This window comes from Pogona vitticeps, chromosome 9 (assembly GCF_051106095.1).
Source record: "Pogona vitticeps strain Pit_001003342236 chromosome 9, PviZW2.1, whole genome shotgun sequence".
In the NCBI taxonomy this organism is placed as follows: domain Eukaryota; kingdom Metazoa; phylum Chordata; class Lepidosauria; order Squamata; family Agamidae; genus Pogona; species Pogona vitticeps.
In genome coordinates, this window is record NC_135791.1 from 8,642,299 (window position 1) to 8,669,858 (window position 27,560).

At 41.6% G+C, this 27,560-nt stretch overlaps 1 protein-coding gene across 3 annotated transcripts; it reads left to right on the top strand.

Moving 5' to 3' along the window:
- The first annotated feature begins 900 nt into the window (after positions 1–900).
- Positions 901–27,560, top strand: TCEA3 (transcription elongation factor A3). 3 transcript variants are annotated; one of them, XM_078380044.1, is made up of 11 exons: positions 901–1,515; positions 9,840–9,902; positions 11,820–11,925; positions 18,402–18,519; positions 19,172–19,258; positions 19,858–20,015; positions 20,586–20,642; positions 21,497–21,651; positions 22,454–22,600; positions 23,157–23,228; positions 25,274–27,560. In XM_078380044.1, exons 1-11 carry the CDS (start codon positions 1,447–1,449, stop codon positions 25,280–25,282), a joined length of 1,041 nt encoding a protein of 346 aa, XP_078236170.1. In that variant the 5' UTR covers positions 901–1,446; the 3' UTR covers positions 25,283–27,560. The 3 variants fall into 3 exon arrangements, with proteins under 3 accessions (XP_078236170.1, XP_078236171.1, XP_078236172.1); XM_078380045.1 differs by having other exon boundaries at positions 19,873–20,015; XM_078380046.1 differs by lacking the exons at positions 23,157–23,228; positions 25,274–27,560 and having other exon boundaries at positions 21,497–21,655; positions 22,454–22,595.

Here is a 27,560-nt window from a genome sequence, read left to right on the forward strand (position 1 = left end):
CCAGAAAATAAATCTCAACAGGCCCAAACTGGAGCGTAAATCACTGTTTGATCATAGCTTCATTTTGGGTTGAATCCTTGGTTTCATTATGTAAGCCAAGTTCATTTTTACTGTTTTCTCTCTCCAAGTTCCCTGTTCTACCTGATGACAAGTACCGTATTTTTCCGTGTATAAGACTATACTTTTGTCTAAAATCTTTAGACTAAAAATTGAGGGTCAACTTATACACAGAAGTAAGCTGAGGAAAGAACAAAAACAAATGGAGGGGAAAGCAGGGATCAAAGCGATCCCGCAGCACTTTGATCCCTTTCCCCCTACACTTGCTAAGCCCCACTTAGATTTCTTAATTTTGTATTAGAAAATGGGGCGGCGTTTTATACATTGAGGTGTCTTATACATGGAAAAATACGGTAGTTTGTGTGCGTTCTGTGCCATCAAGTTGGAACTGACGAACAGCAACCTTACAGACTAAAAAGCCTTCAAGGTGAGATATTTAAGGAGTGGTTTTACCGGTTCCACACCCCCACTGAGGTTCTATGGTCGAGTGGAGATTCGAACCCTGTTCTCCAGAGTTCTAGTCCATTGCTCTATTCATTTATTTATTTATTTATTCAATTTTTACCCTGCCCCTCTAGACTACGTCTATCCACCACACCACACTATATGTTAGTGCTCAATAAATATATTAACTTTGATTTTTTTTAAATTATGGATTACTTATTTTATTTATTTATTTATTTATTTATTTATTGTATTTATACCCCGCCTATCTAGTCATTTCAACCACTCTAGGCGGCTTACAACATAAAGGATAACAAGTTCAAGAAAAAAATTATAACAATTAATTAATTAAATGATTCTGCAAGATGGGAAAAATACAAAATAAATCAAATTACCTACTATTTTCTTTCTGTTGCCATTGCTATTAACACTTTCCATCTCACCTAGATATTTTTTGCATCTCGATGGTGACCCAGAGTAAGAGTCCGTTTTTACTCGGAGTCCATGTTACTTCAAACAGCAATGGTGGTGTGAGGAACGACTCCCCCATCTACTCCCTCCTAGCTGAATTTTTTCCATCCCTTAATCCTTGGGTCCTATATTTAGCCTACTCCCCTGTTGCTATTTTGACTGCATGGCTGGTCGCTTATAAGTCTCTCGGTGGCCACGTCTCTTTTCTTTCTGCTTTCGTTTCTCTCACGCCTTCCCTTCCTTTCTTGTCAACATTCACTAAGTTTGTAAACGCTTCTTTAAATAACAAATTCACAAGCACCTTTCCTCTGCTTTGGAAAATATCCACCTTTGCCACCCAAAACACAAATACGTCATAAATGCAAACTCCAGTGACCGGTGCCAGTTAATGTTTTGCTCTGTTATAAAGCAAAAAACGACAACCCTGGACTTTGGTTTTGTAGCGGATGGCATTCTGGAACATATAAATAAACCATGGGACAAGTGAAGGAACTGGTTCGAATGGCTGAGAAGCTAAATAAGATGGTATCCAGGAACAAAATGGTAAGAGAAATCTTCTTTGCATGCACTCACATTAATTTTGTTTACATCTGTGTAAAAATCTGCTAAGTTGCTGTTCTGCAAGTCTTTGCTGGGGGAGCTGCAGGGGAACTAAGTATCTGGATTTCACTGGATAGCTTTGGAAAATTAGGGTTTTCTATTATATTCTGTTATCGTCAGCATAATTTTTGCAAATTGTCATATTAGGAAGTGCCATGCAGTTTACCAAGAGGAACTCTTCCAGAAAAAGTTCTGCAGATGTTAGATTTCAGGTTTGGATAGCCAGGAATCCTGGTGATTATGTTATCGAATCCAAAAATAAGAATGTGCAATATATTTGTCTTCTTTCAAATCCTGCTTCCTTCCATCTGGGGATTACTTTTGTCCCATTTTGGTTTTCACCTTTCCCTCCCTCCTTCCCCCTCCTTCAGGTGTGCATTTCAGTTTTCTAGACGACAGCCCTCTCCCAGACTCTTTACGCATGACCTGAATCTTTATGAAGATTTTGAAGGAGATGTGTAGACAACAGGTGTCTGGCAAAGTCTTCGCAGTGTACTTTCAGTCTTCAGCTAGTGTCTTGCTGTGTGGATCATAGCCAGAAAGTATTAAAAGGGAAGGAGTTCATGTGTGCCCCACTTTATGGAGGACTATCCTCTATTTGTCTAAGGGACGTGGTGGCGCTGCGGGCTAAACCGCAGAAGCCTGTGCTGCAGGGTCAGAAGACCAGCAGTCGTAAGATCAAATCCACGCAACGGAGTGAGCTCCTGTCGCTTGTCTCAGCTCCCGCCAACCTAGCAGTTCAAAAGCATGCAAATGCAAGTAGATAAATAGGTACCACCTCAGTGGGAAGGTAACAGCGTTCCATGTCTAAGTCGCACTGGCCATGTGACCACGGAAGATTGTCTTCGGACAAAACGCTGGCTCTATGGCTTGGAAACGGGGATGCGCACCGCCCCCTAGAGTCGAACACGACTGCACAAAAATTGTCAAGGGGAACCTTTACCTTTACCTTTATCCTCTATTTATAATGCAGAACTTTCTTGTGACGAGTTCCAGCAGAATATCTGTGTAGGGACACTATATGAAAACACATAGGGTGCTGAACAGGTGGTTTCCATTGCATGCTTTAAATGTTGGGTATAGCCTATTCTTTAGGAACAGGTACAAATGTAATCGACTGGGTTTGTAGATGAAAGGGTGAAAGTGGTAACCATCATAGCTAATAAGCTCACTGATTTTCTTGTGTCTATTTTGAGCATAATTAAGTCTGATTATAATTTAAATAGCACAGTCCAGTTCTACATGCTTGTTTTTAAGTGTTGTGAATTGCTTTGAGCCGCTTATATGGGCGGTGTATGGACATGTATATGATGTGTATATGGGTAGTATATCCGTGTCTACCCACCAGAACTGTGACTAGATGTTGTGTGTCTCTGCTGCTGAGTTTGCTGTTCAAAGCTGCAGTTGTCTGGTGTCCCTTTTATGGCTCCTTAATCTGAACCAGCTGGCCCTTTAGACCAGTGGTCCCCAACCTTGGGCCTCCAGATGTTCTTGGACTTCAGCTCCCAGAAATCCTGCCCAGCAGAGGTGGTGGTGAAGGCTTCTGGGAGTTATAGTCCAAGAACATCTGGAGGCCCAAGGTTGGGGAACACTGCTGTAGACTACAAACTGGATTGCAGATCCCCATAATCCTAGCCAGCATAACCAGTGCTGAAGTCCAGCAACCCTCCCCATTCCTGCTACTTTGCTGCAGTGTGCCAGTGAAGACTCTGCAGTTCTCCAGTGCTAGATAGTGCCAAGCTCCTTCTAGTTGCCCCCAGCAGGCTTGTCAATGGTAATGAATACTGGGAGTACTGGAGGGCTGCAGGTGCCTCACCTCTGTGCTGTGACTTTAACTGCATTGAGCTATGTCTCCACCTTGTTGCTATATATCTCTGATAAGTGGATCAACTTTGACATTGGCAAAGATCATGAATTTATTTACTTTGCATCACACTCCAGCTTCTGAAACCAGATGTCTGGTTGTTGTTGTTGTTGTTTAGTCATTAAGTCGTGTCCGACTCTTCGTGACCCCATGGACCAAAGGATGCCAGGCCCTCCTGTCTTCCACTGCTTCCTGGAGTTGGGTCAGATTCATGTTGGTTGCTTCAATGACATTGTCCAACCATCTCATCCTCTGCCGTCCCCTTCTCCTCTTGCCTTCGCACTTTCCAAACACCAGGGTCTTTTCCAGGGAGTCTTCTCTTCTCATGAGATAGCCAAAGTACTGGAGCCTCAGCTTCAGGATCTGTCCTTCCAGTGAGCACTTAGGGTCGATTTCCTTCAGAACAGATAGGTTTGTTCTCCTTGCAGTCCAGGGGACTCTCAAGAGCCTCCTCCAGCACCACAATTCAAAAGCATCAATTCTTCGGCGGTCAGCCTTCTTTATGGGCCAGCTCTCACTTCATACATCGCTGCTGGAAAAACCATAGCTTTGACTATGCAGATCTTTGTCAGCAAAGTGATGTCTCTGCTTTTTAAGATGCTGTCTCGGTTTGTCATCACTTTCCTCCCAAGAAGCAGGCATCTTTTAATTTTGGGGCTGCTGTCACCATCTGCAATGATCATGGAGCCCAAGAAAGTGAAATATGTCACTGCCTCCATATCTTCCCCTTCTATTTGCCAGGAGGTGATGGGACCAGTGGCCATGATCTTAGTTTTTTTTTTTATGTTGAGCTTCAGACCATTTTTTGCATTCCTCTCTTTCACCCTCATTACCAGGTTCTTTAATTCCTACCCACTTTCTGTCATCAGAGTGGTATCATCTGCATAACTGAGGTTGTTGATATTTCTTCCGGCAATCTTAATTCCAGTTTGGGATTCCTCCAGTCCTGCCTTTCGCATGATGCATTCTGCATATAAGGTAAATAAGCAGGGAGACAATATACAGTCATGTCGTATTCCTTTCTCAATTTTGATCCAATCAGTTGCTCCATATCCAGTTCTAACTGTTGCTTTCTGTCCCCCATATAAATTTTTCAGGAGATAGATAAGGTGGTGAGGCACTCCCATTTCTTTAAGAATTTGCCATAGTTTGCTGTGGTCCACACAGTCAAAGGCTTTTGCATAGTCAATGAAGCAGAATGAGATTTTTTTCTGGAACTCCCTGGCTTTCTCCTTAATCCAGCCCATGTTAGCAATTTGGTCTCTAGTTCCTCTGCCCCTTCGAAATCCAGCTCGTATTTCTGGGAGTTCTTGGTCCACATACTGCTGAAGCCTACCTTGGAGGATTTTAAGCATAACCTTGCTATCGTGTGAAATGAGTGCAATTGTACGGTAGTTGGAGCATTCTTTGGCACTGCCCTTCTTTGGGATTGGGATGTAGACTAATCTTTTCCAATCCTCTGGCCACTGCTGAGTTTTCCAAACTTGCTGGCATATTGTGTGTAGCACCTGAACAGCATTATCTTTTAAGAGTTTAAATAGTTCAACTGATATGCCATCACCTCCTCTGGCCTTGTTGTTAGCCATGCTTTCTAAGGTGCACTTGACTTAACTCTCCAGGATGTCTGGCTCAAGGTCAGCAGCCACACTATCTGGGTTGTCCAGGACAGCCACATCTTTCTGGTATAATTCTTCTGTGGGTTCTTGCCACCTCTTCTTGATGCCTTCTGCTTCTGTTAGGTCCCTACCATTTTGTCCTTTATCATGTCCATCTTTGCACAAAATGTTCCTTTAATATCTCCAATTTTCTTGTGATGGTTTTCATTGGAATCAACCACATCCAATGGGATGTCAGCTCTGCAGCCGTGAATGATAAAAACTGGGATAGTCCTTGGTAAACCTGCCAGGTTGCAGAGGGGTCCACTCCTGCATTTTTTCTGCTTTTCTGTGGCTGTATTTGGAGCAGTTTGACTGTGTTTTGCAGATTTATTTAACTTGTTTCTACATTCTGAATTTCTGCCCCCTTTCATTCCTGTCAATGCGGCTAGAGCTGTACAGCACAGATCAAGTCTACCTCTTCAAAAATTATAAATAACTCCACTCTCTCTACCATTCCCAAAGTTTATTCTACTGTCTTAAGGTCAATGTATAAAATAAAGCAAGGGGAAGCTCCTATCATTATTCAGGGTTTTCCAAACATGAGTAGGCACTCACTGTGCAGCCAGTAACCTTCATCCAGATCTCTGGAAGTTGTAAAACACCCAAAGTACCATTGGCTGAGAGTATTTTTAGGACAGTGCACCTCAAAAGTAACTTTTGACATATCTGCCTATTTTATTAACATATGCTAAAGCAGTTTTCCAGATGCATTTCTGGTAAGACCTGATAGGGCCAGAGTTAAAATTATCATGCACCTGCCAAGATCCATCAGTGGGCCATGGCTGAACCCTTCAGGTTCCTCTTGCACCTCTTGCCCAAAGCATAAAAGTAACTGATATAATTTTAAAATTATAGTTAACTCCTTATTTATGAAAACAAAGGCACAAGTAATTTACATTGGAAACATTCGCTTTCCAAGCAACAATATTTTCTCATGCTAGCTATAGTCCAGGAATTATTGTTCAAAAAGAAGCCATTCCAAGCTCTGGCAGTCTTCTTTTCTGCCTCCTCTCCATATGACAAAGTAGAGGGAAATGCCCTCCACCATGCACTAAATGATACAAAGAGAACTATACAGTGGTGCCTTGCTAGACAATTACCCTGCATGACAGTTTTTTCGCTAGACATTGACTTTTTGCAATCGCTATAGCGATTCGCAAAACAGTGATTCCTATGGGGGAATTTCGCTGGACAATGTTTGGTCCCTGATTTGCAAACCGATTTTTGCTAGACGACAATTTTGACACCTCCCTCCGCGCTCGCAAAACAGGTGTTTCGGGACCTAAGCTTCGCAAGACAGCGATTTAAACAGCTGATCGGCGGTTCGCTAGACGACAATTCTTCCCTATTGGACCGCATTAAACAGGTTTCAATGCATTCCAATGGGGAAATGCTTTTCGCTAGACAATGATTTCGCTAAACAGCAATTTCAGTGGAACGGATTATCATTGTCTAGAGAGGCACCACTGTACAATATGTAGTATAATTATTATAGTGATGTAGGCTGAGCTCATATTGTAGTCCAAAAAGTTGTAATATCCTGATTTTTGTTAAAAAAAAGTAACCATTTTAGTTACCAAACATGAGTATGTCCCCATTGCTATGCTATCTGTAGCTTCTCGGAGTTGAAGTCCAAACAATATAATAGGGTCCTAGGAAGAACTGTTTGAGGTGGTACAGTAAAAGTATATGGATAGTTTCAGGAAGGAAGAAGGGTTGGTTCATAGGTACTGACTTTCTGGTCCAACCCCCCCCAATCCTCACACTGGGCTGTAACTGGGACTGAGAAAAGTAATATCTACCTTTCTAGGTATTGAGAGGTATAACCCCTTTGCCTCAAAGCCTCCCCCACAACTTACGTCCAGATGTTTTGCATCATCTTAGAGATGAGTTGTTTATGGGATGATGGCAACTGATGGAGGAAATCAGAAGCCAGGGAATTCTACTGTGTTTTCATATCGTGTGACATTATCCCAGGGGAGAGACACCATTTCTAGATTCCTGGTATTTCTGAGCACTAACAGTAAAAATAAAATAAAAACAAACTTTTCTCCTTACCATTTTTTCTGTCGAGACAAAAGAAATTATGGGGAAACATGGTGAAGGGAGCAGATGGAAGTTGTCAATGTCTGAACCGCCATGCAGTCAAATTCTATTCTTTGAAACAAGGTGATTGCAAGGTGAAATGGTTGTCTTGAGCCAACCATGAAACTGAAAAAGCTTCCTTTGTCCACCGCCCGTTAAAATGCCCTCGATGCCAAGATATTTTCCAAGATTGCATGCCACTTAGAGATTACACATTAGCTAGCTGTCTGGGCCGTTAAGATGAGCAGCTGATGTTGTTTGAAACGGAGAGCCATCTGGGAGCCCTCTCTGGCTGGCTCTTCCCTTCCATACACTGCAGCTTGCTTGTCTGTGCGCCTCTTTTGACCACCATAACAAATGCTAATTTGCTATGGACGTTCCGTTTTGTGACATTCCTGCAGCAATTGCAAGTGGGCAACATTGTTTGTAATCAAGCAACGTATCCTAATCATGCCATCAATTCTGATTTACAGCAATCCTTTTCAGGGTTTTCTAGGTAGAGAATACTCAGGTTTACCATTTTTTTTCTTCCGGGGGTGCCCTGGGACTCTTCAGCTTGCCCAAGGTCACATAGGCTGGCTCTACTTGCATGAGGCATAGTAGAGACTCCCAGCCTGTGGCTTTGCAGTTGGATACTTAAACCTTAGGAATGGACCTCAACAGATGGGAAACCCTGACCTCTGAGCATTCAGCCTAGAGGCAGGCATTGCATCACGGCCTCTCCCAATTTGAAGAGACACTTGTCCAGCAGGCCGAGGCAAAGAGGAAGTCACAAAAGCAGCAAAATCAGGAAGCCGGACAGGGGACAGATTGGATTTGTCTTCAGTGTGGAAGGGACTGTCACTCTCGAATTGGCCTCCTCAGCCACACTAGACGCTGTTCCAAGTCCTCCATGCTGAGCATGTTACCATAGTCTCTCAAGACTGAAGGATGCCTAATCTAATCTAACCTAAACCACTAAGCTATCCAGTAGCACTCATTTTGGCCTCCAGAGATAGTTCAGGCTTGTGTTTCTGGCAGTCCAGTCTCCACCAGCACCGTATTTCAGATGTTTCCGTTATTTTTCTTGACAGCCATCTTCACTGTCCAGTTTTCACATCTGCATATAGAGATTGGGAATACAGTAATATTGATATTACACTTGATTATCATTTTTAATTGCTTGAATTGCTGCCCTTCCAAGGCTCAGTCTTCTGATTTCTTGGCTGTAGTCTCTATTGGGCTAGACAATTGAACTGAGATATATATTCTTCATCGTGGCCTCTGTGAATGCACACAAAAGGGTTAAGTCAGCTCCTGCGCTGGACCTCTCGGAATCTTCTAGAGCTTTTAAGAGAAAAGTAACAAAGTTTAGGTTGCCCCTATAGCGTATGCTATAGGGGCAACCTAAACTTTGTTACTTTTCTCTTAAAAGCCCTCAGTTCCATTTTACCACCGTGTAGTTCAGAACCTCTCACTTGAGCTTATCGGATTTTTCATTATTTTTACGGTTTTTGGACCATCGGACTGCTTTGACTACACTGATATCTGTATCCCCGTCAATGGACTGTTTTTTGACTATTTCAACGGCGTCATTCTCCTCTAGCCACACATGCGCATTAAAGATGCGCACGAAGTGAACTATGAACCAGAAAACCCAACGAATTGGGCTGGTTTGTGGTTCGGTTTGTGACCCAGTTTGGGGATCACCTTTTTATTCTCCACTAATGCCATCTTTAGAGATAGCCATCCAGCTCCTACAGCAACCATATTCTGAATCGCAGAAGCAATTATTGTCCATAATACACCTTCTTGTCCAATGATACAAATTATGCATCAGAACAATCAAGTGTTGAGGAACACCAATTTATTTCAGAACAATGCATATTTTCTCCTATGCTTGTCTGTAAAGTATAGAGTGATCTTCTAAAATTCTTTGGTACACTCCAATAGTCAGCAGATGTTTGCACTATGATCTCTAGTGCCCTTTCCTTTTCAGAATTATAGGTCTTGCAAGGGTCTTATTCCTTGTAGCTCTTAGAGAAAAGGGCAAGCACGTAGCTCCCATTCTTTTCTTCTATCACACTTGCTTCTATTCTTGATGTAGTCTGGTACAGGAAGACCAGAGATGGGCCAGCCCATCATATTTTGCTGCCGAGGCAGAGCAACAAATAGCATACCTCACTCATCCAAGTTAAGATAGGTAGGCTGAAATTCTGTTTACAGAACTACACCTTGAACTATGTGGGTATAATTGTGCTAACAGGATTTCAACCATTATGTCCAAAGCCAAAGGTTACGCTCCTGCTCGAGCAATTTCAAGTGATAGCTATTCTAATGGGCACAGTAGTAACAATAGCTCTCTAGCCATTTCACTTCAGCCCCCTTTCAAGTTGAAGGGCAAACTGTATTCAAGTAAACCCCTTGGTTACTAGTTTCCTATTATAGGCTGAGCATCTCTTCAGGTTTGATGCTATGACTGGTATTTTAGAATGAGGAGAGATTTGTGCAAAGCTACAAAACACAAAATCAAAGGACATGTCTATCTGGGAAAGCTTTGAAGGCCCATCCTCAGCCCAGGGCTTTAATCCTTCCCTCCTACAATGTCCTCCAGTTTTATAGTTGTTAGTTTAACCTGTGAGGTCTTTTTTTCTCTTCTTTTCTTTTCTCCCTGTTTCTAGGAAGGAGCGCTGGATCTGCTGAAGAAACTTAACAGCTTCAAAATGACCATCCAGCTTCTTCAGGTAAGGCACTGTCAAAAATGAAGAAGGCATGTTGAGGTAATTTAGGAATTATTTATTTCTTGCATTTCGTTGCAATGAAACACGAAATAGAACATTACAAAATCATTTTATAGCCCTCCATCCTTTCAGTTACCAAGACAGTATCAAAATATACTGAAGACAAGTAGAACTTCAAAATTATGTTGTCAAAAACAGTACTATCTTATCAAACAATCCTGTGACTGTATGTTGCGATCAATGTGGAATTCTGAGAAGTGCAAGTAACACTTGCAGGCTTTCTCAAATAAGATATTGAGAAAGTTACTTCTCCTTCAGTCATGTTGACAGGAGAAATGGTGTCCAAAAATCAGCTTTCCAAAGCTCTGAAGTAGAAATATGAGGGATGTGAGATATTGATTGATTGACTGACTGACTAATTTTACTGTATTTTAAATATTTTTACATGCCTTTCTCCTGAAAAAGGATCCAAGGTGGCTTCCATCATTAAAAGAATATTTAAAAGCTTAAAATGATACGTGTACAAATATTGAGAAAGAATCGAACAAATGCCATACTAAAAAAAATGGTAAACAAAATCACCGAAAACAGTTTCAAAGCAACGAGGCACAACAATCCATTTAAAAATTCATCTCATACAGTCATTCTCTAAGAGAAAGTCTGACTGAAGAAAAAGGTCATCTGCTTGTGGAAGGATAGCAAAGATGGGGCCAGCCTGGCCTCCTGTGGGAGGGAGTTCCAGAGTCTGGGAGCAGCCACAGAGAAGGCCCTCTCCTGTGTCCTCACCAAGCGCACCTGTGAAGGTGGTGGGACTGAGGGGAAAGCCTCTCCTGATGATATTAACACCCGGGCAGTCTCATAAAGGGAGATATGGTTCTTGGGAGAGCTTAGAACCAAGCTGTTTAGAGCTTTAAAACCAGCGCTTTGAGCTGTGCCCACAACAATATTGGCACAGAGCTGCTTTAACAGAAAGGTTATGTAACTATCCCAAGTTAACGGTCTGACTGCAGTGTTTTGAACCTGCTGAAGTTTCCAAACACTTTCAATGGCAGCCCCATGTAGAACACATTACAGTAATCCAGCCCGGATATAATTAAGGCATGTTTCACAGTGGCCAGATCAGACCTCTGTAGGAAAGGGTGCGGTTGGCACACTAAATTTAATTGTACAAAGGTACCCCTGGTTACTGCTGAAATCTGAGCATCCAAGCTCCCAAACGAATCAAGGAGTAACCCCAAGATGCACACCTGTGTTTTCAGGGGGGGGGGGTGCAACCCCATCCAGGACAAAATACATCTCTGTTTCTTGCTCTCTCTTTCAACTGACCGGGAGCACCTCTGGCTTGTCTGGATTAAGAGCCTCGTGGCGCAGTGGTTAAAACGCTGTACTGCAGCTAAAACTGTGCTCACGACCTGGGGTTCAAATCCCAGGTAGCCGGCTCAAGGTTGACTCAGCCTTCCATCCTTCCGAGGTCGGTAAAATGAGTACCCAGCTTGCTGGGGGTGGGGCAATGTGTAGCCTGCATAATTAAAATTGTAAACCGCCCGGAGAGTGCTTGTAGCGCTATGGGGCGGTATATAAGTCCAATAAATAAATAAATAAATAAATTACGTTTCAGTTTATTCACCATCATCCAAGCCATTACTGACATGAGACACTGATTTTTCAACCTTCTGCATGCAGAACATGTTCTGGTTTTCTCTCTCAAGCTGTTACTGAGCTGTTATGGCTGTTTTGGACCTATTTTTTTCTTGGACTGCTTTTACTCCTTTCACTGTCCATGTATACATTTATTGTTAGATGTTCGTTTCATCTTATTATGTTGTGAACCACTCAAAATAGCGCCTTGCCCGAATGGGTTGGTGGTACATAAATCAAACAAATAACTAATCATTAAAAATACTTTTTCCCTTCTCTCAGAGCACAAGAATTGGCGTGGCTGTGAATGCAATCCGTAAGCACTGCTTAGAAGAGGAAGTGGTAGCTCTGGCGAAAATCCTCATCAAGAACTGGAAGAAATTGTTGGGTAGGAGCTTTGTTATGATTGTCAAAAGGCCACTGACTATATCTATAGCATGAGTAGAGGAGTCGTGACTTGCTAAAAGAACAGCTCCACTAGCTTCATATTACTTATTCTGTCCTATGTCTCATGGACTATTTTATTTTCTTCTCCATCTGCTTTGGTCTATATCTTCATTTTCCTTTTTTTTCCTTTTAATAATCTATTTACTCAAGAAGATAATAGAGCTTTCAAGGAAGCTCAAAGCCAACTATAGTTATAAAACATGAGAAAGAAAAAGAGCAGGAACAAATCAGATTTGCATTCTCTTTTAAAGTCTACCAACCATCTTTGTTGTCGTTCAAGGTAAGTGAGATATTTAAGCAGTGGTTACCAATTCCACAAAAAGGGATGTGGTGGTGCTGTGGGTTAAACTGCTGAAGCCTCTCTGCTGCAAGGTCAGAAGACCTGCAGTCGTAAGATCGAATCCACACGATGGAGTAAGCCCCCGTCGCTTGTCCCAGCTCCCGCCAATCTAGCAGTTCGAAAGTGTGCAAAATGCAAAAATGCGAATAGATAAATAGGTACCACCTCAGTGGGAAGGTAAACGATGTTCTGTGTCTAGTTGTGCTGGCTACGTGACCACAGAGGATTGTCTGCGGACAAAACGCTGGCTCTATGGCTTGGAAACGGAGATGAGCACTGCCGCCTAGATTCGGACACAACTGGACAAATTGTCAAGGGGAACCTTTACCAATTCCACACCTCCCCAGCATGCTTCCACAGCTGAGCTTGGATTAGATCGCAGGACTTGTGAGCTCTAGTCTACCACTCTTCCCACTTCATCACAGTGGGTATGCCAAGCCACTACAGATTTATTATTTGATGTCACAGGACAAACTGCCAAGTGACCTCTCTGCTCTTACTTACACAAATATATGTGACGCTTTGGGACCAGATCCGGAAACTCAACACACTCACCCATTGGGGCGTGGGTCATAAAATTTTAAACTGGCTCCTTCCCTCCCAGTGCAGAAATATAACCAACATCAAATAGAACCTCGGCTTTATACGATACCACTCTGTTACAATCCATTAATTTTGATGCTTGTTGTGGGTTTTTCAGGCTCTTTGGCTGTGTTCTGAAGGCTGTGGTCTGAAGGTTTGAAGAGCCCAAAAAACCCACAACAGCCATCAGATCCCGGCCGTGAAAGCCTTCGAGAATACATTGATTTTGAGTTTTCATTGGATACAGTTTACTACTTCATACCTGTGACCGAAGAAGTAACTCTAAATGTAATCCTCCTCCCACTACGTTGCCTCTTAAATCAAGAACACTTTCTGTACTTGCAGTGGCTATGACACCAGCCATGCAACAGCAAGCGGGCCAAAACGGGCGCCATTTTACGAAACTCTACATTGCAGCAGCAGATGCCACAATATATATTTTTTTTAAAAAATTGTATTAGTTATATTAAAACTTTCATTTTCCTGTTTTCTTTTTCAAAATTTTAAAACTAATAACCATGTGATTATTGCCATGTTTACTACCTAGATGGTGAGAAATATTACAAATTTTTAAAGCCACAACTGTAACAAAACCACATGCCTACCTTTCAATTGGCACATCACAAAAGCTGGTTTATTTATTGACCAAAATTCTTTTGTGCAATGATGCACATGCAGTAGGTACACTAGCACTAAGGCAAAAGTGCTCTCTCGGATGCACTTCTGCCACTGCTTTGTGCAACTGATTGTGTACAGAGTGCACTACTAGAAAGCACAATGCCCCGCTACGCTTTAATGCTCAGCAGATTTACACCAGCATAACTTTACTTTACACATCCACCATCCGCCTAATTTTGCTGATCATTAATTCTTACTTTTCAGTGGTTGGAATCTTTCAATTTAGCAATCACACAAAAAAAAAGAAACATGAAAGAAAATTTCTTTCTTAAAAAACGTATTAATTTTTTTTCCTAGTGAGAGTGTGGACCAAATTAGAGTGAGCATAGAGGAATGTTTGCTCTGTCTGGAAGACCCCTTAGGTAGTATTTTATTGAGTTTATTCATTAATTGCTTTATTGAATAAGTCTTTGGAGCATTTCAAATTCAGATACAATAAACACCGACTAAAAACCAGAACAAAAACAAATACTCAACTTGCAAAAGGTTCAAACTATAAAATACTAACATTACAGTTTAACTCATAAAATAAAAATTTGTGTCCATATAAAATATCTTTATAAGGAGTCTCCTATCAAAGAAATCTTCAAGAATTCCTCCCATAAAAGATTTCTGTTTATTGAATTGAAAGCAACACTTAAATCAATAAATTCGAGATAGAGCCGTCCACACATTGCAGTGTGTTTTGTTATCCAATGCAGCAGTGAAATAAAAATCAATAATACACCTTCCTGGCCAAAAGCCTGCCTGGTCTTCTGCTACGATGGAATTTTGCCATGGCCGGTTTCTGTACAACAAAATTTCCATCGATTCTGGCTGCAGTATCTATTTGGTTAATCATTACTAGGGTCTCTTTTGAACCATAGAATAACCCTGCTGCGCTTCCAGCCATTATGTACCCAGTAAAATTCAGGTGGCATGAAATCTTCCCCTGGTGCATTGTTATTCTTTAATGCTTGTATAAGAGACTTAATTACTTGTAGGGTGACAAGAGACCATTTAGGGAGATCATTCATGTTTCAAAGAGTTTATTCCGTAAACAATGTGCTCCCAGCTAAGGCAGACACAGGTGTCTCTAAATTATGCCAGAATTTGCCCAACTTACTGATAACTACCAAAACTGAGTTTTTGCTTAGTGCCTCCAGTTCCAAACCACCCAACTTTTAGCAGCATAAGTGGCTTTTTTTTATCTGTAACTAATATTTGGCATTTCTTCTAAGGAACTTTTTTTCATTTGTTTTCTCAAAGACCTCCTCAGTCTGCAACATTCAGCATCAAATCCTAGTTCAAAAAGAAGCTGAGGTTCATCGCATCCACTTGCTGCCATCTTCATCTTTTTATATCCAGATGTTGTATCACCTGCTTGTCTACCTGGGTTGCTTTTCTTAAGTCAGATTCAATTGGCTGTGCAGATATCACTTGATGGCTACTATCTCCTAATATCTGATTGGAAGCTGGAGAAAATATAGCTATTATGTCTTGACATGGGATCAAATATGTATGAGTCATCTGGGATCACTAAGGCTAAGAATATGTAGTCCAAATGTAACAACAATCAGCAAATTTTGCCCAGTTTTGTTTCTGCTTGTATTATTAGCAAGCCAACAGAACATCTCTTGAAGTTCATCCTGAAGTCCTCACAGCTCTGCAAATTTCATGGGCGATGATCCAATTTGGGCATTAAAGTCGCTCACTGTAATAGTTAAAGCATTTGAGAATCCTATACATCAACACTCCCACAATTGTTCCAGAAGTAGGCAAACATCAGCAGAGTTATACTGTGAATTTTCTGGAGGAATATAAATATTATCCAAAACTAGGACAGAGCTTCGACTATGAAGCTACTAAACAGTTTTGAGGAGTGTCAATAGCTGACCAATTCTTCCTTCCACCCCATGAGTAGGCATCCTTCAGTCTCGAGAGACTATGGTCACGTGCTCTGTATGGAGGTCTTGGAACAGCGTCTAGTGTGGCTGAGAAGGCCAATTCGAGAGTGACCATCCCTTCCACACTGAGGACAAGTACATATCTTGTCCCCTGTCCAGCTGCCTGATTTTGCTGGTTTCAGGACTGCCTCTTTGCCTTGGCCTGCTGGACAAGGATCTCTTCAAATTGGGAGAGGCCGTGATGCACCGCCTGCCTCCAGGCTGAACGCTCAGATGTCAAGGTTGAGGTCCATTCCTAAAGCCTTCCACCCCAAATCTTTAACTGCAGTTAGTATAGCACCTCTTGCTATTTTTAATTTTTGAAAGGCTCAATTTGAGCATTTAAGAAATTTTAGATCTCTTGGCCTTTGGCTTCATGCCAAGATCTCATGGAGGCATCATCTAAATGTAGTTCACATGAAAGTGTTTGATCCTGCTCAGTCCTTTTGCAGTCTACCAGAGTCCATGGGGGTGGGTGGATTACTAGCACCTGCAGTTGAGGTGTTTGCTTAAGTCCCCCAAATAATATAAGGGGCAGATATATGTGGGTATACAAAGTCGGCCACTCAAGAACGGGTCCAAAAAGTTTTTATACAATCACTCCTAACTGTCTCTCATGGCATACGTGCTGCACACTTAAGGACTGAAGTGGGATTAATCGCCATTAAAACACATCCCTATATCTCACTTGCTCTGTATGAAACTGGCTTGTATGAGTGACTCTCTCTCCTTCCAAAAAAGTGTTTTAAACAACAACTTCAGAGTCCATCCCAGGAGTCATGCATAAATTCATTTAGGCCCATTTTACAGAGCTAAAGGATTTATACAATCTTTGCCAATCTTTGTGTCTAACCAAGTTAAGCAGCTGGTCAAAGAAAAAACAACGGTCTTTCCCCTAAGTGGCTGGATTTGTGTACCATTTCACAAATGTCATATTTCTACTGGACTCCACTGTACAAAACATCATTTAGCTTGGAGGCAAAATCCGGATCTGGAGTCCCAAAGGCAGCTCATGTCGTTCTGCCAACTCCTGCGACGTTGCTGGAACCAGTTGTATCGGCTCTTGCCTTTCCATTGGACCATTTCAGCAATGTGGAGAGGGGGGATCTGCTGCTTGGGTAACAGCCTATCCTCCATACTACTTTACCCAGGCTTCATGCTCTGGAGAGGACACTCCTCAATTCAGAGCATGTTACCATAGTCTCTTGAGACTGAAGGATGCCTATATAGCTTAGCTTGGAGAATTATTTTGCAATCTAACTGTACCTTATTTAAGAAAAGCAGTTGCAGATCTGTGTTTTCAGTGTAAAACTATCAGCCATTCTGGAGGGGAGACATGATCATGTCCAGTTCCATCAAAGATTCTGAATTTGTGGATCACGAGTGGTCTAAGATGTTTTCCATTCTTTATTAAGTTATCTGTGAAGATTCTCAGTCATCCAGGTGTGGTTATCGGGAAGTTGTCATAGCAACTGGAAGAAAGAAGTCCAGTTGCCATGACTCAGCTTCCAGATATTTATTAAGTGGCTCTTTATATGAGCAGCCTAGAATTCAATTGATGGCTGGCAGTCTTACATCTTTGTGTGACAGACCCCATCCCCTTTGGCTGAGTTTATTTATTTATTTATTTATTTATTTATTTATTTATTTATTTATTTATTTATTTATTTATTTATTTATTTATTTAAAATCATCCCCCCCTTTCTTCTTGAAAAGAACCCAAGGTGGCTTACAACAATGAAAGACAATATGTAAAGTTGAAAGCAATTAGCATACAACGGTGGTTAACATTTATTATTTATTTATTTATTTATTTGATTTATATCCCGCCTATCTAGTCGGCTAAGACCACTCTAGGTGGCTAACAGCAAAGAACACACAATATATATAAAAACGATTTTTACATAACGAGAGATTTTCAACAAGATGGGACAGACAATAGGGGAGAGGAAAGAAAGGGGAGATCAGGAATTGCCTGGAGGGAAAGGCCTTTGCCTGCTTGCGGAAGGATAGCAAAGATGGGGCCAGCTTGGCATCCTGTGGGAGGGAGTTCCAGAGTCTGGGAGCAGCAATCAAGAAGGCCCTCTCCTGTGTCCCCATCACACGCACCTGTGAAGGTGGTGGAACTGAGAGAAAGTCCTCTCCTGATGATCTTAACACCCAAGCCAGCTCATAATGGGAGATATGGTATTTGAGATAGCTTGGACCCAGGCCATTTAGGGCTTTGTTAGGTTTACATCATCACTTTGAATTCTGCCTGGTAACTCATTGGAAGCCAGTGGAGCTGCTGTAATAGAGGGGGTTATGTGATCCCTGTAACCATCCCCGGTCAACAATCAGACTGCTGCATTTTGGACCTGTTGAAGTTTCCTGACACTTTCCATCCACTACCGATCAAGGAGCAACATTTGCATTGGTAGTAAAGAAATATGTCACGCATCAACGGTTTTAAGGAAGCCATGTTACTTTATATTTTTGTGTAAATCTGTGATGTTAGTGTGGTCAATGCTTTTCCTGTTGATAAATTGTGATGACCTACGGTTTTAAGCTGAGATGGGCATGAACCGTCGGTTGGTAGTTCGGCCAGGTTCGCTTACCACTGCAACAGGCTTTTGGTTCAGCGCCCCACCCCCTCTGGTCAGTGCGCACTCAGAGGCAGCATCCTGGCTCTCCTGCCCCACCTCCTCCAGGTACTGCCTTTAAGTGGGCAGCCGCTGGAGTACCTGTTGCAAGGTAAACAAACTCACTGTTCAATGAATTCTGCCTTTGGGCTCAAAGTTGTTCTAACAGTGTACGAAACAGAACAAGCCCTCGGAGTGGTTGTCTTTCTGCTAAGAACGGTCTTACACTGCCAGGAGTTGGTCAATCCTATGTGTCTTTTCTGTCTCCCAGAAGCATCAAAGATGCAGAAGGGCAGAGCGGAGAAAGAGAGTCATGCCCCTGGTTGGAAGAGTTCGGTTTCCCATCAAGAAAAGCTCTGCCAGAGTCCTGATGGAGAGGAGAAAAATCGGTATTCCCATATTTGAGACTCCCACACAATCTCGTGTGTCGTGTAAGGAGTGACTCGTCCTCCAAGCGTCCTACTTTTCTAGGGTGGCTAGCGAGTAATAGAAACAATAGGAATATGCTGTTTTGGGTTGATGGCTAGAACTCCAATAGCATTTGGCACACTGTAGACTTCAGCTGAATCTTAAACGTGATATGTTGGGATATTGGATATTAATAACATCTTTATTGAATCCATAAAACCTTAGGTCCAAATTGCTGCTCAACCCATTGAAATCTAGCGGGGAGATGCGGCCAAAGGAAAAGATGTGTAGCTTGGAGACTTTGAAAACTCTTGCCTTGTTAGAAGTGGCTTCATAACACACAACAAGCCATTTTGGACTTTATCTGCCATGCTCTATGCTAGCTGATTCCTCCGGGAATTTAAACCTAAAACATATGTATGGCCATAAACTAAGACAGTTTATTCTAGATGCAGACAATTGTTAATGTTAGGAGGAGAGACCATTGCCGATGCTTTACTGTACTTGCATAAGGTGCCAACCCCTGGCATCTTCAGCTGAAAGTTTTAGAGAGACCTCTGCTTAGGAACCTTGAGTTTGATTATTCTTTTTTGCAACTTTTATTATTTGCAACCCTTTTTCTCTATTGTCAAGAGCCTCTGAAAGCGCAAGATCTTACGACTCTACTTCATCCTTGTCCTCCTCCTCCTGTTCTTCTCCGAAAAACTCATCAGTGGATAGGTAAGCTAATGTCCAATGTTCCTCTTCTACTTCACTAGCCTTTTTAGGTCACTGCTACTATGAGTCTGGCAAACTGATGATGGCTTTTCATAGAAGGCAATTATGACCTTCATAAAATTAATAAGGAAGTAGCAAGCACGTTATCCTATAGGAGGCAGTGGAGGACCTGGCATGCTCTGGTCCATGGGATCAGACTTAACGACTAAATAACAACAAGCAAGCACATGTTGGAAAAATTGTTTGTCAAACGAATAATTGGGTCTCTTGTGCAAAAGTCAAATTATTCAGGCACGAAAATTCGATGAGGAAGTTAACAAGGGAAGAGATAGCCTCAATAAAACATTGCTATTGTTCTCATTATTTGTTGAGGAAAATGAGAATTTATCTTTTAAGGAATGGGTGGTTTGGTTTTACTGCTAGGGAAAGTCTAGAGGCACGTGTGGGATTTTCTGACCTCAGGTGGTGAAAGAAATTGTCCAGAAAGATGGTGAAATAAATTAACTAGATTATGTCCTTGAAGTCAGAATGTTTTGAAGTGGCAACAATTATGCTATGTGAAAATGGTTCAACATCACAATATGATCTTCCGTTATCAAAAGTTATGCCATGTTTAGATCCAACAGCAAGTCAAGACAAGATGCTCCCAAGACACCTACAAGTCCCATCTCTCCAGTGTTTCCCCCTTCTTCTCCTGTGTCCTCTGACTCTGTCCGGAGCAAATGCATAGAGATGATTTCTGCAGCTCTGAAAATGGATGGTAAGGAAAACAACAACAAATATACCTATGACTTCAGAAGCATTTCACAGCCTGGGTGCTCCCTGTCAGAGCTCAAGATACAGGCATAACTTAATGACATAGCATAACATGGGGAGAATTGCTTTCCTCTTATTTACCCGAAATCTCCCGTCATTTTTGTTGGTCATTGTCCAAGGTGTGAGGGAGGAAGAAGATAAATCACTTCATTTCTGTTGAGATGAGTTGTTAATTTGATTTCAGAAACAATAAAATTTCAGAAACATGCTCTCTTTTTTCTGTGTGGGAGGATTTTTAGATGTTTATTTCATGTCTTTGTTTTTATTTAAATTCATGAATTCTGGTTATCAACAGTAGCAATACCTGTGGTATTCTGTAAGTAAACACTGCCTTACGTTATGCCTATATTTCTCTATTCTCCTCTCAGTCTAAATTCTCTGTTCTATTGGAGTAGAAAAGACATCATGTAAGACGTTAATAACAGAAATGTATTTTTAGTGGTTTCATGCAGAATCAAACTGCAGTAGGAACATCTTAATTTTTCTTTTCCTCTCTGGACCTTTTCTTCCTTAGATGATTATAAGGAGTTTGGAGTGAACTGTGAGAAGATTGCAGCTGAAATTGAAGATAATATCCTTTGGATAATATGAACAAACTAGGTGTCAATATGAATTACATAAACAGATGCATTTTCTTCTGGATCTTGATAAACTACTACTTCCATAATTCTTCCCCACTGGTCAGGCTGGCAAAAGGCTGGTGGAACTGGAGTAACAACAGCTGCAGGTTCTGTAGTCCTGAGATTTAAAAAATGCCCCTAAAATCAACAATTCTCCCTAGTTCATGACTGGAGAACCTGGAATCCTCTAGATGCTCTTGGACTCCTCATCAGAAGTGTTACTTTACGTAGCTGGTGTGTTCTTGAGTTGTGATAGCTTGCCAACTAACAGAACACTTTCAGCTTCATTTTCTAGCAAACCAACAAATTCAATAGTTTCTGGATTACTGTGTGTTGACTTGCACATAACCAATTTTTACAGTGCAGTTCTTGGCTTAAAATTGATACCAAAACGTGATGCTAGGGAACGTAGTGTACCGACATTAATAAAAGTTGGAACTCAGCCAGATTAAAAAAAACTGCCTTATACTTCATGGATCTAGAGCTAGGAAAAAATCACTTGTTAAGAGTATAATGCATTTGGCCAATCTAAGTGGTGCATCTGAGAAATGTAGCCAAAAAGGTTACTTACCAACCTGTGGCTCCATCTAACCTAGTATTGTCTATTACAACTATGACCTACGAATTCAGGTCCAAGCTCTTACTCTTTTACATCTTATTTTACTAATTTTCCTTACTGGAGATGGCAGAAATCAGATTCTAAACTTTTTGTCCATAAAGACAACTACCAACCAAAGTGCATTTCTTTTCCATTCCGGTTGTACTTATGTTCCATTTGTATTCCATGATTCCTTGATGCAGCTACATATCTACCAGGAGCTGAAGAGTACAGACATAAAGTACCGCAACCGTGTCAGGAGTCGAATCAGCAACCTGAAGGATCCAAAGAATCCAAACCTGCGTCGCAATGTGCTGTGTGGAGCTATAGCGCCTAGCCTCATTGCCAAGATGACAGCAGAAGTCAGTATGGAGAGCATGTTGGATTGTAACCGTAATATATACTTACAAATCTAGATACAGTATAGAGCGAAAACTTCGTAAAGCGAAAATAAAAAAACCCATTGAAACGCATTAAAACCCGGTTAATGCGTTCCAATGGGCTAAAAACTCACTGTCTAGCGAAGATCCTCCATACAGCGGCCATTTTCAGTGCCTGCCTAGTAAGAAATCCATCCTAGAAAACAGCGGGAGGGGGCATTGCCTTCAGCCGGTGGCCATTTTGGAACCCGATGATCAGCTGTTTGCTAATCGTTGTAATGTGAAAAATCGGTTCCAAGCAGGGAACCGATCATCACACTGCAGATTTTGCCCATAGGAAGCATCGTTTTGCGATCGCTTTTGCGATCTCAAAAAAGGCATCGTTAAGCAGATTCATCGTTATACGGGGCAATCGTAAAGCAGGGCACGACTGTAGTTTCATTTACACTACCAGGGGATGGCAGTTGTGGATATTTATGGCCATAATTTCCCATCAACCATAGAGCTGTAGTCCAAAAACTATGTAGGTGATCTCTGCTACCCATCCTTGGCTCCCTTTCCCCCAAGGGTCTCAAGGTGGCATGTATGAGGCCTATTCAAACATTGTCTAATCCAGAGGCAATCTGTGTGGTCTTGGCCAAAGTCAAACTGATGGGCCATAGTAACATACAAGATTCTTTACGTAGAAAAGAACACAGACACCTATGTTGCAAGTTATCGAAGTAAGAAATATTGCATTATAAATATGGCATCCCTCTGAAAATTGTACTGTTACACATTGCAGGAAATGGCTAGTGATGAACTGAAAGAGCTGAGGAACGCTATGACCCAAGAAGCCATTCGAGAGCATCAAATGGCAAAGACTGGGGGAACTACAACTGATCTTTTCCAGTGTGGCAAATGCAAGAAGAAGAATTGCACATATAATCAGGTAGGGAGCTTGTGGCTGAGATTAGAGATGGGCGTGAACTGCTGTTTCTGCAGTTCGTGCTATTTCGTTCCAGAGGCTTGGGGGCAGTAGACAGAGGAGGCAAGGCAGGGAAGCTGGGGCACTGTCTCTGACTGGGTTGCCTAGGTTGTATGGTGGGCAAACTGGATGCTAACATTCTCTCAAGGACTTCTAGCTTAATTTTAATAATCTCAACTAGAGATGGGTACAGCCTTCCCCCCCTCACCTGTACAGGAATTAACTAATATATTAATTAATCAATTAATTATGTTATGTATATTAATCAATCAATCAATCAATCAATCAATTGCAGGGGTATGTAGACCTCATGTAGATGAGGTCTATATACTAGTGGAAGGTGAAAACAAAGCCAAAAGTAAGTGAACCACTTATTCTGTTGTCTAGTAATGAATGACAATTATTAGTTTGCAGCTCAATTGGGAAATACATTCTAGACTCTTGGCTGTTGTATTTATATCCCTGTTGTTTCGAAGAACAATTCTGCCCGCCTCTGATCACAGATGGCTTTCCCCTTCAGGTGCAAACACGGAGTGCAGATGAGCCGATGACTACTTTTGTGCTATGCAATGAATGTGGCAATCGCTGGAAGGTCTGTATTTTACTTTGTAAATATTTCTAAAACTCACAATCTTTTTTTAGCCTTACCGCCAATAGCTTTCTCAATAGAATGGAGTTGAGAGTGATAGATAGTAGTTCTGAATAGTGAGACATTCAGGGTGAATGAAAACAATGAAATACAGTGGTGCCTTGCAAGATGAATGCCTCGTAGGATGAAAAAACGCAAGACGAATGGTTTTTTTTTATCAATATGGTGCCTTGCAAGACAGCTTCTTCTATGGCCATGCTTCACAAGATGATTTTTTTCCCCGAGACTGATGCTTCACAAGATGAAAAAATGTCATTCGTCTTGCAAAGTTCCCATAGGAATGCATTGCAATGCATTCCTATGGGAAACCGCTTTTCACAAGACGATTTTTTTCGCAAGACAGCGCTACTTGCGGAACGAATTACATTTGTCTTGCAAGGCACCACTGTAGTTACTTTTGTGGACAAACTCCCAGATGCTCTCTTCCCCTAGCCACCACAGTCACTGATCGTGATGGTCAGGGGGGTCAAAGGGGTTACAGTCTGAGAAAACTAAATGCTTTCTCAAGCTCTGGATAAAACAAAAGACTTACAGAGCACAGAATTAGAAGTATAGTAATTGCAGCTACAGAATGACTGTCCTCACAGTAATCTTTTAAAATGACATTTACAAATTAAGGCAAAACAAGCTAGGTGCTCTATTATTGTTATCTACATTCCTAGATGGCATTGAGTCCTGTACAAGAGCATTTTGATTCAAATGGTTACTATTATGATTAGCTGCAGTGTACTTGGAATAAGCACCTCTGGCTACTGTAGAAACAGGAGACTGGATTTGGATCTGGCCATCATTCCTACATTATTTCATGGTCTCACATAGGTTAGAAAAGGTCAACCGTTACATCAAACTCTTCAAGGCAAGACTTGGACCCATTGGCTTTGGTTTACTCACCAAATCCACACATTCAATTCTAGTTGTCACTTAACTAGATTTTAGCTATTGTTTCCATGGGTTGCTGGGAATACCTACTGACCTGCTTGCATCCCCAGGGTAGAAGGTGCTGAGGAGAGGATGGCAGCACTAGAACTCTGTGCCTTACAATTGACTCCAAAATAGGTGGATTGCAAACAGATGCTCAAACTACAAAAGTCTTCCACCTTTATAATACATTTCTCAATATATATTTTTATGTTGCTCTTCAAGTGGGTCACAACATCCAGATCATCATGGTCATGGCAACAGAAATGTGTCTGCCCTCATAACTAGTGAGATCAGTGTTATCTGTTCATGTGCCTTCATGTGAACATGACAATACAGTGGTGCCTCGCTAGACGATGGTAATCTGTTCCACTGAAATCGTTGTCTAGCAAAAAGCATTTCCCCATTGGAATGCATTTAAACCTGTTTAATGCAGTCTAATGGGGAAGAATCGTCATTGTCTAGCGAAGATCGGCCATAGGAAAGCTGCTTTGCGAACCGCCGATCAGCTGTTTAAATTGCTGTCTTGCAAAGCTTAGGTCCCAAAAACACCTGTTTTGCGAGCGCGGAGGGAGCTGTCAAAATTGTCGTCTAGCGAAAATCGGTTTGCGAATCAGGGACCAAACATTGTCCAGCGAAATTCCCCCATAGGAATCACTGTTTTGCGAAGCGCTATAGCGATTGCAAAAAGTCAATGTCTAGCGGAAAAACTGTCATGCGGGGTAACTGTCTAGCGAGGCACCACTGTAATATATTCAAATGACACCAGCTTGTGTTAAGCCTAGTACATGTGGGTCAAAACCACATGGTCCATTTCATTAATGCAGTCTAAAACGGATGATTTTCAGCCGATGTGAATAGAATGTTATGTGTGTGAGCTTGAATGTGACAGAAAGGCATGAGCTACTGCACTTCCTAGTTTCAAAATGTGAAATGTATGGAATATAGTTCCCAGAATTCTTCAGCCAGCACAGTTAATGCCATTTGTACGACATCTTCCTTTACTACAATGTCCCAGAGTAAAGGAAGTTAAAGCGATTTTGTTCCAAAAAGCATATTTTATTTTGCAGTTCTGCTGATGATCTTTATATATGTGTGCCAGCCACTTTTGGAGAAGATGTCCGCTCGCATCTAAAGAGAGGAGCAAATATTTTGACTTGCAGAAGAAGGAAAAGGAAGTGGTGTGGGAATCTGAGGCGCAGGTTCATCAACATGACTGGAGTATTTTGCTTTAATCGGAATAGTGATCATCATGGTGCACCGGGGCTATTATTGACATAACCGTGTGTGTTCTGCCATGCATCTCAGAATTTGATATCACAGACACGATTCTGCATCCATGACCGCAATAAATCTGAAAGCAAATGCTTGAGCAATGTATGTAGTTAGCAACATCTTCAAAACTAGGGGGTTGGAAGAAGAATCCCTTAGCTTAGTTGACTCTGAGGAGACTGGGATGCATGCGATGTCTCCTCCAACAAAACAAGGGTTTTGTTGACTTCCTCTCCAAGTCCTGGCAATGGGATACACCATTTATTTTGCCGAATACACGGCACCAAGATTGGAATAGCATGCAATGTGAAGCCATCCAGTCAGCGGTAAGTTGATCATGGGTCATCCTGGTTGGAGAAAAAAAAACAACTTATTATAAGCCCTGCCACAGCCTTGTTGAACATTCTTATTATCAGTACTATGGAGCCAGAATATGCCACAGTTCAATATAAAAACCAGTATCCTTGATGTTGGTTTCGGAAGAGCTGGTTCCATTGAATGTTTGTGACGGTTCAAATAATGCACAGGATGTGTGTGTGTAATGCCCCATCTACAGTCTGTGCCCAAAGCCAGAATCCAAAACATATATTCAGCCCAGCTTCACGAGCATGGGGGAATCACTTCCTATGACAAAGGATGATGATGGGTATTTGGCTCTTCAGAATTTCACCTTCATCTCTCTTTTTTGGCCCATACCTAACTAGGCCCATGTCAATGTCACCAAGAATCCGAGCCTTATTGCTTTCTTTTCATGCAGTTTCTCAAAGCAATGCTTCTTGATTCTACCTGATAGATTTCACATTCAGGGTCCCTTTGCCACAGCTAGTTCCTTGCTCCAGCCACCGGAGTGCATCAAAAGGCTAAGGTGATGCACATACAATGGTACCTCGACTTACGAACGGAATCTGTATTGGAATTAAGTTTGTACGTCGAAAAGTTCGTAAATTGAGACAAACTTTTCCATTGGAATGCATTGAAAACCATTTAATCCATATCTGCTGTTTTCCGTTCGTAGGTCGAGGCGCTGTTCATTGGTAAAGGCATTAGTTTCCATAGGAACTAATGCAAAGCTGGTTAATCCATACTCTACCACTAGGGGAAATTTTTTTAAACATTTTTTCTTCTTTTGACCTAAGGTGAACTTAGGTCAAAAAAGGGCAGGAAAGGGTTTTTTTTCTCTCTTTTTTCTTTTTGGTTCATAAGTCGAAGCTCTGTTCGCAGGTCGAAGCAACTTTTTGCGAACAGAGCCATTCGTAACTCAAATTGTTTGCAAATAGGGATGTTCGTAAGTCAAGGCACCACTGTATCTTACAAATGACAGGATGGGGATTAAAAGTTTTTTCTCTTGCTCTCTTTCTTCTCATTATGTTACACAGCTAATACAGTGGTGCCTCAAATTGTGACATTAATTCGTTCCAGCGAAATCGCTGTTGAACGAAACCGTCGCTATGCGATATTAAAAAACCCATTGAAACGCATTGAAAACTGTTCAGTGCGTCCAATGGGCTGAATACCTGCTCGTCCAGCAAAGATCCTCCATACGGCGGCCATTTTCGGTGCCTGTAAAGCGAGGAATCTGTCCCAGAAAACAGTGGATGGCCATGTTTTTTTCCTGGTGGCCATTTTGAAAACACCGATCAGCTGTGTGAAAATGGTCACTTTGCGATGATCTTCATCGCAAAGCGAAAATGCCCCATAGGGAACATCGCAAAGCGATTTCGACACTTAAACAGAGCAATCGCTATGCGAGGCACCACTGTAGTCCTTTTCCATGTATAAATTTTTGAAAGAGCTATTCAACCTCTGCAGCGTTCTGTTCTCACGCCTTATAATTTCCCCACACAACTAGCCACAAGCCTTTCTGTGCAATAACACTTAATTTTATTCTTAGTAATCCACCAAGTGTTATTTTCTGGAAAATGAAGCTGAATTGTTGGCTCTGATTTGGCAAGGACGGAATGGAATCTGTCCAAGTGCTATTGTGCAGACATTGCCTTTCTGCATGATGGAAGCCATTGTCCTTGATAGCTTTATGGTGTTCTAAAAATTATTTTGTAACAGGAGTACAATAAAAGTTTTGGCCAA